The sequence below is a fragment of the Pseudopipra pipra genome, unplaced genomic scaffold (assembly GCF_036250125.1).
Source record: "Pseudopipra pipra isolate bDixPip1 unplaced genomic scaffold, bDixPip1.hap1 HAP1_SCAFFOLD_477, whole genome shotgun sequence".
NCBI lineage: Eukaryota > Metazoa > Chordata > Aves > Passeriformes > Pipridae > Pseudopipra > Pseudopipra pipra.
The window spans coordinates 19,416-31,742 of NW_026990958.1; the positions used below are offsets into that span (position 1 = coordinate 19,416).

A 12,327-nucleotide genomic window follows, 5' to 3' on the forward strand; every position below is an offset into this window, starting at 1 on the left:
GGACAGGCTGTACTGTGATCTCATTAAAGGAATTTATCCATTATTTTCATTTTTGTTTCATGACTCTCAGACCTTTTTTGTCTCCCACAGAGTTTCAGTGGTTAGAGATTAACTTAACAATGTCTGATAGAGAATTTTAAGGTAAGATTTATTTAGATGTACTTGCGGTGGAAACCGTTCAGGATACTTAAGATTTTGTGTGTGTGCATGTATATGCATATATGAAAGTTCAGAGAATGTATAGTTACTTAGATTAATAATTTGGCATTTCTGAATTAGTTTGGTATCTGTGTTATTTTGGGACTGGAAGATGGTTGAATGAACACAAAATGTCAAAGTGCTTTGCAGTTTTTATGTTTTCCTCTTTTGAGAATTTTGTTAGTTTAAAAATGTAGCAAAGAAGAAAAATTGATGCCACTGTGTATTATAGTTCCAATCAATTCCAGAACAAGAAGCAAGACTGGTTCAGCAGAAAAGCAGATGCACAGAGAGGCTGTGAAATCTCTTAGCTGATTTGGCAAGACCCTCACTAGCCTAATGTAACTTTGAAGCTTGCTCTGCTTTTAGTTCTTAAGTATTACACATCTGTGGAGTTTTTAAATAGCAATTCATATACACTGTTCAAGGTTGCACAGGTTTTTCTTTTCTTTTGTTACTCGGCTTTTTGGAAAATAACTACAGTTTTCCCTTCCAATAATATCTCCTTGATGAAATGAGTGCTGCTATTAGAGTGCTAAGATGCAGTACTAAGATCATTGATGTTTTTGTATTTTTTGTTTTTCTTTTCCAATAGGTGAGAGCATTTTGGTTTGCAAGCCCTCAGAAAGATCGAAAGGAACTGCTCTGCTTCAGGGATCTCTCAAGCCTGTTTGCAGCTGTTTGCTTAGAAGAGAAGGGGAAGGTGTTGCTTCTAGCATGAAAAGAGCAATACTTGAGGTACAGGACACATGGAGAGGGATTAGAACTGTGGTTGCACTCTTGTAAAATGCTTTCTTTTGTGACACCATCAAATGTTTTCTGTGCACTTTCTTTTTCATGTGTTTCCTCCCTTGCCAGACCAAGCATCTTCAGAAGAAAATCATTTAGGTCTGCCATCTTCCTTCAGTATTCAGCATTTTGTCTGGAATGTTTCTCTGCTTGCTGCAGATTAGGATGTGAGCACACTCAAACAAGGGTTACTAAGCTTTGCTTTTGCATTTAGATGCACCCCTTAGGCAGAAATAAGTGTAATTCTTAAACTTCATGTGTGACCTGACATTCTTAACTGGAGGATGCTTGCAAATTACTGATCCTAGAGGCTTTATAGACTGAATTGGGCTGTAATGAAATCTGTAGAACCTTGTAGGGTCCCTTATTTCCCCCTTCAATTTACCTACCTCTTTTGCACAGAAATGACTGAAATTTTATTAATACATTTTTGATGAGTAAACAGGTGTGGTACCCAATTTGCTTCCTCTAGCCTGTCCTCCTCTGTAGAGCTCCTATAGAAGTAAAAAGGGCCAAAAGGATTTTTTTCCACGTGAGTGAGTTTATGTGGTTTTTTCCCAAAGTTGCTTTTGGGCTTGAACCTAGATTAGATGCAGGACTCTCTAAATACAGTTTGTTTGCTATACTTCTACTGTCTTGCAAAAACTGCTGTGAAACTTAGAACTTGGTTGTGATTCCATAGATTTTGAATTTTTAGCAAACCATTTTTAGCAAAGCATTTTTACACATAAAATCTATCTAAAAGATGGGAGTTTCCTTCAGGTGTTGTTTCTTTGTAACATGGAAAAAATCCATTGAAACCATGAAAGAAAGTTTATAGTTAAACACCTTGCTTATCTTGAGGAAGACACACACATGGAAATGGCACACAAGGAAAGAGCAGTTGTGTGAAAAACAAAACCAAACCAAAATCCAGTGGGAAAAAATCAATCTCAATCAGGAAAACAATAATGGGGTATAGCATTTACATTTATTAAGAGAAAATGTCAGTATACTGAAAAGCCTTAGGAGAACTCCTTCTTAGTTTGCTTTTTGTCTTCAGAAAATTGCAACTTGTGTTCTAACATATGAAAAATATTTCACAGTGTTGGCTAAGCAAAATGCCTAGGGCTAGTCTCAAATCTAAATTGCTGCTATGTGTATGTCCACTTTCAAAATAAGATTTTATAATTAATTCTTTCCCATAGATTAGTCTCTTACTTCTACCTAAAGTGACTGGGTTCTTGCCAAGAAAAATCTTTACGGTTGGCTGTTGCTTTGCCTTATATTCCCCTCTCATCCTGGTTCTTTAAAACTTAGATGACGGATCAACCTCTTTGATTCTCCAATCTGATGTTCTATCCTACTGTGTCTCTAGCAACATGAACAAGTAGTTTTCTTCAACAGATCATAGTGGGGGGAGTGGCCAACACTCCAGATGATGTGCAGACCTATGCTTCTTGCACTCTGCTTGCATCCAGCTTGAAAGAAAGCAAGTGGGAAAATGAGAAAGAACAAGACAAAGCACAGGCTGGACCTATTGAGGCTTGTGTGACATGGTTGCTGGAAAATGAATTCATTCAGGTTCTGGACTCTGGCAATGATGTGAAAGGTAACGTTGGTGTTCTTCCCGGTGACTGCAGTTAGTTTTGATTCAGTAAATCTTCTGCAGCTGGGTAGATGTTCAATGTAACTTTATAATAAGGACTTCTGTGCATTTTCTATTTATTTTAAAGAATCATGTGTATCAAGATTTTTTTAGCTTTCCAGTGGGTGTTTTTGTACCTGCTTTAGCATATTTTGCATGCATGTGTTCTTGGAAGGCACATCACCTGCACACCACCTCTAAGACTGATGCGTCTTAGTCTACAAGTTCCCAAAATATCTTTAAACAAAGCATGCTTTAACTACAGGATTTGTGTACATTTACTGTAAACTAGGATTTTTGTCTTTCTGAAGAAGAACCAGTACAGTCTAAGAGTGCAGGTCTTTTCTAGAACTGCTTGGTGTACATGATTGGACTTTTCCCTGATTTTGGCTATTTTCTTAAAATGGCTAAGGATGAGACTCTTACAGTAGTAGTAAGAATCCCCATTACAGGTTAATTTGTAACTCTTTAAAGAAAAGATAATAGGAGATATTTAGTGTTCCTAAGAAAGAAATAGTCAAAATGGTAACTTCTGGGCAGGATGGCAGATGGGACTCCAATGTTTTTTGTTCAAATAACTATTACAACTGTTAGTCTGAGTAGTTAGAGGGATCTGAGCTTGGGATCTGGCCTCTGAAAAAGGCTAGTTAAACCTTTTATTATTTCCATTTTTCTGTCTTCAGAACGGAGAAATACACTATTTTTTGAAAAAAAACAGTTGGAAAAAGTTAGTAGAGTTGGTATCTCTCAAATACGTTGCAACTCGAAAATGATATATAAACTTGCACTTAAATGTTTTTCTATGTGATTCCTTTTTTTTTAAACAGCAAAGGTTTATCACCCAACACATCTTGGCTCAGCTACTCTTTCCTCTTCTCTTTCACCAACTGAAGCCATGGAAATCTTTGCTGACCTGCAGCGAGCTATGAAAAGCTTTGTTCTGGAGAATGATCTGCATATTGTCTATTTGGTAGGTTCCTCGTTCTGTGTCTTGTATTTTGTACTGCCAAAACTAAGGAAAGGAGAGACAACACAATGCAGAGTTCTTGAAGGCTCTATGAACATAGTTGGGTTTTCTTTGTGTGTGCTTTGCTTAGCTTATCCTTCATGAAAAAAAGTTTCTAAATAGAATGTTCTTCAGAACTAGTTTGTTCCCATATTGTGTAGGCAGGTGCTGCGTGCCATCTAAGCCCATTGTTGTCACTCCTGCCTTTGTAAGATTTCAGAACTTCATAAGTTTTAAGCCTAAGATAATGGTAATTTTTCCAAGACACTTGAAGTTGATGAAAAGAATTGGTTTTGTTGTATGTTTGGCATCAGCAGGCTTAATCTCATATTAGTTTTGGAGGCTCAGAAAATTTTGGGGGTTTTAGTATCTATTTTTCCTGCAAAAAACCTCAGAGAGCTACACTACTTTCTTCCTGTGGGTGGGCCTTTCTTCAGTTCAGTAACAGTGAAATTCATCTCTGATTTAATTTACTTGCCTGGTGATGCTGCCAGGGCTAAAGGAAGGAGTGTGATAAATCTTGTGAGGGGAAAGTGTCCAAAGTGTGTCAAGATTTATGAGCATGAACACTTGAAAAGCTAAGCAATGCTATTTAAGACCTTTGGAGAGGAAGCCACAAACCTGTGAAGATTAGTGAGGAAACCAGATGGAGCTGCAGTGAACAACATAGGATTTGTGGCTGCCAGAGGCCCACCATGCAACCATCATCCTAAATTTGACAGTCGTCTTCAACCTTCTTAAGTGTAAAGTGTATTCTCTTTATCAGAATGAAAAATCAAAGACAAAAATTGGGCATCTTGTCTGAAAAAAAATATTCACTTCAAGAAGAATGTGCTTGCAATTACAGAAATTGTTGTGCTGGGGGATGGGGGACTCCAGAGACTGAGGGTACCTGCCTCTGCTTGCTGTGTTCATCCTAGTTTTGGGCTGATACTGACAGATTTTTTTTTTCTACTTGTGCCCCATGTGTACCCATATCTCTGTTTTAGAGGATCACATCATATTTTGTTCTATTTCTATTAGGCAAAATGAAGTCCTTTGTGTTATGCACCAGTGAATTTTTTCCCTGTTTGCATCTCCAAAACAGAAAAAAAAGGAAGAAATTTGGTCATGTCCTGGGGTAGAGGCAGTGATGGCAATATATTTTTATGCTGTACTTTTTAATTGCAGCAACTTGTCTAATGTTATTTTAAATTGAATACCCTGTTGAAAAAATGTTCTTGAGATTCTCTTCTGTTAAGCTACCCTAAAACACTTTCTTGCAAGGCTGTTCATTTTCAAGGGCAAAGGTTTGTTTTATTTTGGTGGCTTTTTAAATTTTTTTAAGACTTGATCTTCGTCCCTGGACTACAGGGAGTTTGTCTGCTATAATGCTTTTTAGCTCTCTTAAACTTGAATCTTTTACTTGTGCAAATATGAAATTGAATTCCAAGACCTCATGTTTTAGGAAAGTTGGTTAAAACAAATAAGTATTTGCCAGACTAGGAAAAGAGTTTTCTTTAAAGGAAAATAAAACCCCACAACAAAAGCCCAGTAAAGAAAAAAAGACAATCCCCCACTTTAATAACTCTTATTCTTCTCAGTAGATGTAGGGACATGAATGATTTGCAGTTATATAGGCATATGGTGTTCTGTATCATGTTAAATGCTCCCCAGGAACTGTTAGTTCTTTCAAAATAATTAATCTTGCTTTATACTGATCTGGATGTGAACAAATTTTATCTCCTCATACTGAAACTTACTCTGTGCTGACTGAACGTTAACAGAATTGGTTTTATGTCTAAAAGTGTGTGAATGGCCTGGATGGCTTTTTTGTTAGTTGTTAATAAAATTGACATTTCTTGTACTCCAGGTAAATGAAAGCTTCAGCAAGTTCTGACAAAATCTTTGTCCTTCCTGCTTTACCAAATGCTGTGGTGGTGGTTAGTGTGGTTACTAGTGGTCTTAAGAGGTTGACAGATATTTGTAGATTTTATTTAAAAAAGAATAAAGCATTGTTTTGTTAAAGGAGAATGAAGATAGAGATTAAAAATTGTTTAGTGTCTTGGATTTAGGGAGTAATCTGACGAAGATTCCAAACTGTTTAATTGTTAGAGTACCTGTATGAGTCAGATCTCATCGGTAAAAATATTAAAAAATTATGTTAGAAGAGATTTTACTTTCTTTATCATACGTGGTTATGACTCAGTGCCTCTACGTAGTGTGTAGGATGCTCTAGCCGCTTTCCCTAGTTTTATTTTTGTTTACCCAGAGCTCTGTTCTGTTTGTTTCTCTGAAACAGATTTTTTATTTTTTTAGGTCACCCCAGTGTATGAGGAGTGGACCACAATTGATTGGTACCAGTTTTTCTGCTTATGGGAGAAGCTTCCTGCCTCAATGAAACGTGTGGCTGAGCTGGTGGGGATTGAAGAAGGCTTTCTAGCTCGTTCTGTAAGAGGCAAAATCATAGCTAAAACAGAGAAACAGCACAGACAAATGGCCATCCACAAAAGGTAGCCATAGAATGTGGGTGTCAATGTGCAAATACTAGAGGCTATAACATTTGTGATGGACAGGCTCTGTGTCTATTTTCAGGAACTGGCTCTCTTTCTGAGTGAACTGATAGCTCAGAGAACCTGGACCTGGTTGCTCTGGTCTGAGAACATTGCTGGCACGAGATGTTTGTGCTGTTATTTTTGGAAGCCATCTTCTCTGTTTCTTTTGTGTGCTCTTCTGTCCTATGCTATCATGGTGCATATTGCCATGTACAGTAATGTGCCCTGGATGACAATTTTATTTCTACATGTGCTTCTTCAACAGGTTTTTCACCAGTCTTGCCCTTCTGGATTTAATCAGCGAGGTTCCCTTAAACGATATGACCAAGAAATATGGCTGTAGTCGTGGCCAGCTTCAATCCTTGCAGCAATCTGCTGCCACTTATGCAGGTGAGTTGTCTGGGCAAAATACCTGAGGTGTCTTAGGTTAGTCAGGGTTTTTTTTTTGCTTCCAGATATGAGGCTAAGATAGCCACAGTGTAGTACTAATAACAAACAGTCTTGTAAAACCTCTTACGGATTTATAGCTTAACCTGTGGTTGCCCCTGCTTTGAGATGGAACCACAGAGTGTGCTGTGGGAAGGGGGTCAGCTGAGTGGAATCAAGCAATCCTGTAGCATGCTGAGGAAAATCTGTGGAAATCATATGTGTTCAATACTAAACATGTAAATAGTTACACGTCTGTTCTAAAACTTTACTCTATCAGGAAAGAGAAGCTTTCAGCATTGGGTAAAGGTTGGGGCCTCTAAGATGGAACATGGCTTTCTTCTAGTTGCAAAATTAATTGACTGGGAAGTATAAGGTTATAGTTTTCAAAACAGAGCGAGTAGTTTCTGGGTCATTTATCACCAGATCACAAGAGGTCAGATAGCTGCCACCTTTAACTTAACATCCTTAATTAGGCTGTGTAGGAGTAGAAGTATCAGCCCATCATGCCACCAAGATATTTTTTTTCTGTTGCCTAAGTCCTCCATTACTCCATAAGTGGGTTTTCAATTTATAAGACAGTTTTAGCTCAACTTGCGAAACCCTATGTGTGGGTTGCAGCATGAGTCAAAGCCCCAAAATGAAAAGGTCACGCCAACTGATGCAGAGTAGTTTAAATTAATTCTGGTAGTATAAATAACTTTTTGTTGTAGCAGTTTCATAATTCTCTATTCCCAGTATTAATAATTTTCACAAAAATAATTTGGGAAGTAATATGAACTGTTGACATGACATATAGTTAAGAGAGATGATAAAAGTTGTATTCTATAATCACTATAAAAATAGTGAGGGATGCCATGTCTTTCAGTTATTTTCATATTCTGTAGATTCAATCTGTGAGAATGCAACTGTGTTTTTCCAGCTCTTTTCCTTCTCCCATGCGCTGGGGACAGCAGTTGTAACCTTTATCATAGGCTTTGCTATCTCCTGTGATGCTCTCAGTAACTGAAGTTATGTAATCCACAATTTGCTCTTATGGACATCAGTGCTGGCCTTCCTGAAAGATCTGTGGCTTCTTTTAGTGCCCCATCACTGCTTTTTCTATTGCCTTTTTTCAGTGTGGTTGTTTCATAGGACTCCTGTTCCAGGATGTACATGTTTCACACTTTCAAGATCAGCATCTTTGTAAAACCAGTGTCATTCAGAATTTTTACCTCACTGATAAACTAGTTCTGCAAGGTCAGCTCCTAGTCATAGTTGTAATAGGCATGATTTAGTTTCTGTAAGTAATGGGAAGGTGGGAAATGTAAAGTGAGTACCAGTTCAGACTAGGGGGTGGGGAGTGAATCCAGCTTAGTAGGACTGGAGCTGGAGTTAAGACACTGATGTAACTTTTGTGTTCCAGGAATGATAACAGTTTTCTGTAATCGACTGGGCTGGCACAACATGGAGCTGTTGCTCTCTCAGTTCCAGAGTCGCCTCACTTTTGGGGTTCATAGGGAGCTTTGTGACCTGGTACGAGTATCTCTGCTGAATGCACAGCGTGCCAGGACACTTTACAATGCTGGCTTTGTCACCGTGGCTGATCTTGCTAAAGCCAGTCCTGATGATGTGGCAGCTGCTCTGAAGAATTCAGTGCCATTCAAAAGGTGAGAAATCAGTAAGTCCAGAAGTCAATAAAAGGACTTTGTAGGGTGAAGGATTACAAGATGAAACCTGCGGTAAAATATGGCAACCTTTAGGACTTTGTGCCAAACGTTACAATTAGCTTGTAGGTCTCTATGACTGATCACAGTCATTCCATGATTATTTTGAAATTAATAGAAACATGTTTTATTTGTAGCCTAAGTTTTTGAGACCTAAATTTTCTTCTTATTCCTCTTTTCAATGCACTACTTAGTCCTGGATGAATTGTTAATGCTTTCTGAGGAGCTTTTGCTGCCTCTAAAAAGCAGCTGCACCATATGATCAAAGTAGTTTGTGATTTATTACTGATTATCTTTTGAGATTCTCTTGTGATTTTCATGTTAATGTAGTGACAAGCTTCCTTGATCAAATACCTGTGGGACTGTGCTGTAGTAATTGTCTGGTTTATGCTCCTAAAGTTTCCTTTCTTTGGAAAACAGTTCATGGAGGAGACCTGCATTTTGCCCTAGCAGGGAGTTGGGACTTCTAGGGTACATGTTTGGACACAGAAACCTGGCAGTACTTCTGGGGTGTGCAGCCAGTAGTATCTTTCATTGACATCCATTCACATTTAGAAAACTGAAATACTTATTTCCAATTAAGTTATTTCCCATTAAGTGCATTATATTTTAGATAGAGTGCTTCTGTGAAGGAAGCTGTGAAGCCATTGAAATGGGAGCAAAACAAAATAGTACCAGCTTCTTCTGCTGTTTGTTATTTTTTGCATGAATGTTTACATCTGTCTGTTACCTTTCCCATAGTGTTCGTAGGGCTGTGGATGAAGATGAAGAATCGGCAGAGGAACGTCGGACTGTGCGCAGCATCTGGATGGCTGGAATGAAAGGCTTAACTGAAAGAGAAGCAGCTTCTGTCATTGTGGAGGAAGCCAGGAGACTGCTGCAGCAGGATTTGGCACTGATGGGAGTGCAGTGGAACCCAGAGTCTTTTCTTGAGACTGATACATCCTCTATGATCAGCAGTGAGTCAGAACTTGAAGACAGACTGCATAGATCAGATGGAGAGGAGTCTGCTGAATCTTCAAGGGTGTTAAACAAAAAAGAGTTTAGAGTTCAGCATTGTAATGGCCTTGGTTTGCAGACTGGAAACTTATCAAATATTAAAAAGGGATATAAAAGACGGCTAAGCAGTAGCACAGAAAATTCCAGGTGTGAGAATGAAGTCCCAGGCAAGAAACAGGCTCGAGCAGAGGAAGGCAAGGGTGATATTGTGTACAGTGCTAAAAAACTGCCAAATACATGCACAGGTAATGAAAACAGGGAAGGAATTTCTGTAATCAAAACCAAGATAGATTCCAGGACAGCCATCCCAGAGCATCTTACTGAACAAGGAAAGACACCAGCATCGAGAACAAAGTCTTCAGCCTCTAGGTTGATTAAAAGCACAGATGTGCATTTAAACCGCACTAGGAACAAAAATACCTCTTTAAGACTGCGGAGGTCAGTTCTTGAAGGTTCAAATATACTTAGCATAGACATACAAAATCCACCTGCTTTCCACCCCACCATCTCTACAGATAATTTTTTTTCAAACCGAAATAATAAGGAATTTATGGAAACAGATTCTTTAACTCATGAAGTCTCAAATTCTGTGCAGATGGACAAAATAAATATTGGGAGAAAAGATAAAATGGAAGCATTTACAGAGCCCACCACCAGTAATGAAGGCATACCTAAGGGGAGAGCACGTTTGCAGGCATCTGTTATGTTGCAGGGTACTCCACACACCAGTGTGGAGACACATAATATTATAGGAAGTAGAGTCATACCCGGTAGTGCTAGGACACAGAGAAATGAAAATAATGATTATAAGCAGAATAAAATTAGTAGAACTCAAACAAATGTGAGCTGTGCTGAGGCTAGGATTGATAGGCAGGAGATGGCTTTAGACACAGGTCATGGTAATGTAACTGCGAGCTGCTCTGGAAGTGGACATGTCCATTGTGACAGCAGGATACAGAAACCTGTTCATTTTTGTCCTAGTGAGGATAAAATCTGCAATATTCAGATTCAGAATGGTGACAAACATGGGAGTGAAAAGCCCAATGGAATATTACAAGCTGGAACATTGCAGAAAGGCAACAGTCATCCCAAGGTTTTTCTGAAAGAGTTTCTAGGAAAATACAGAGGTGTTTGCAATGCAGATGATGTTCAGAATGGTCCAACCTCTGATATGTTTTCTAACTCTAGAGACTTTGAAGACAGTTTCCAGTTGGATACTCAAACTGAGATGATAATAAAACAGGAGATAGCAGCTGGAATCACAGGACAGCAGGGAATAGAAGGTTCGGAGCTGGCAGCAATACCACGGCAGGAAATCTCCAAAAACCTAAGCAGTTTATGGACTGAGAATGCTACTGATGAAAGAGTGGCTGCAACAGCTAGGAAACTGAGCTTATCAAGTCTTATCACAAAAAATAACATTACCAAAAACATAACTCAGCACTGTAGTAATCAAGTTTTGGAGTCTGGAGCCCTTAATTTACAACCCATAGTGAAGGAAATAGAATCTGCACCTTGCCTTAAAGAAAGTGATTTCTCAGTGACTGACTCACAGCTACACAGTTTTCTACAAGATTACCAGACCCAAAATTCTGTGAAAGGGGAGAATGTGTCTAAAGACCTTAATAAAGCAACCTCCCATTTTGGAAGGGAACACATTGTACAAATAGAATGCCAGCCTGTCCCTGAAGCAAGCCTAAATATGAGTGATAGCTTGCTATTTGATGATAGCTTCAGTAATGTCACTGACCTTTCAGCTGTTTGCATCATGGAAGCTGACAAAAAGGACCCTGTGGAGAAACCAGAGGCTTTGCTTCCTCCAGATGGTCTTTTGCAGAATCTAAGACCTGTTCAGAATAAATTTGATGTCGGTGGCAAACAAGAACACGAGAATCCTGCACAGTGTAACAATGTGTCTCTAGCACCCTCTGATACAATAGCTGAAGGTTTAGGTCATGGAAACTCCCCATCTTTTCTGAAAGATCTTCCTGCTACCTTTCAGGGTCAGTCAGGATTAATAAACCCAGTGATTTGTAACAATGACCCCAGACCAAAGGATTTAGTAGGAGATCAAGGTGAAAAGCTCCAGAGAAGCCAGCAAACTTTAGATAAGAAACCCCATCCAGTGGAATGGACTGACTGCTCATTTGAACTAAGCCCAGGATTGCAGGATGTGTTAGACAAATGGCCTAGTCCCTCAAGCATTGAACCAGTTTCAGTAAGTTCCTGTTTGAAAGGAAAGTTAGTTTCTCCTACTGTTAATCAAGAACCAGATCTAGTTTTTGAATCTGACTGTTGTAAGCCAGAGCCTTTGCCCACTTGCCAGGATTTAAAAAGCTCTTTCAAGGTTAAAGAAAACAAAACAGAAAACTTACATCTTCAGAAAACAGATGTCATAACACTTCAGCTCAAGGGAAGCAGCAGAGTGTCCTGTCCTCCATCAGATAATAACAATGGGTTTATTCCTCCAACACCTCCCAAAGAGCTTTTTCCAAAGAGTTCTTTTTCTGTGAAATCTGCAAGGAAGAGGCAAGTCATTTGCAAGAATGAAGGACAAATGATTCAGCCACAGCAGAATAGTGAGGGCAATGCAGGGCAGCAGGTAAAAACACTCCAGGTCAGTACTGGGAGTCTAGACCCAACTGAGACTGATGAGATAAAAGATGATTCTGCTATAGACCAAGGCTTTTCACTGCAACTATCTCAGGATCCTCTTGTTCCCTTGAGTGCTGAAAGTTTCACTATTATTGATGTAGCAAGCAACAAAGCACTTTTCCAGACTTTCGTTGCAGAATGGAAGGAAAAAAGCAGATTCTCCATCTCAGTGGCATGCGAAAGAACAAAATGTCTTTTGTCTCCCAAATCAACGATTGGCGGCAAATTCAAAAAAGGTCAGTTCCCTGTTCCAGTGCAGTATTTTGTGAACAGTAGGGTGGCAGGAGTAGAGAAGGAAAGAGTTTGCAAAAGGGGGGGAAATTACTGATATTACAGATATTACAGAATCACATGATGTTTGGCATTGGAAGGGTCCTCTGGAGATCA

The 12,327-nt window shown here is 39.0% G+C and overlaps 1 protein-coding gene across 1 annotated transcript in view; it reads left to right on the plus strand.

Moving 5' to 3' along the window:
• LOC135408454 (DNA polymerase theta-like) overlaps positions 1-12,317 on the plus strand; it is a 31,444-nt gene extending 19,127 nt beyond the window's left edge. Inside the window, exons 10-16 of the mRNA XM_064643609.1 lie at positions 794-936; positions 2,374-2,578; positions 3,442-3,584; positions 5,919-6,112; positions 6,420-6,544; positions 7,986-8,229; positions 9,028-12,317. Coding sequence (XP_064499679.1) covers positions 794-936; positions 2,374-2,578; positions 3,442-3,584; positions 5,919-6,112; positions 6,420-6,544; positions 7,986-8,229; positions 9,028-12,268 — 4,295 coding nt within the window. The 3' untranslated portion in view covers positions 12,269-12,317. The remainder of the gene's footprint in view (positions 1-793; positions 937-2,373; positions 2,579-3,441; positions 3,585-5,918; positions 6,113-6,419; positions 6,545-7,985; positions 8,230-9,027) is intronic.
• The last annotated feature ends 10 nt before the right edge of the window (positions 12,318-12,327 follow it).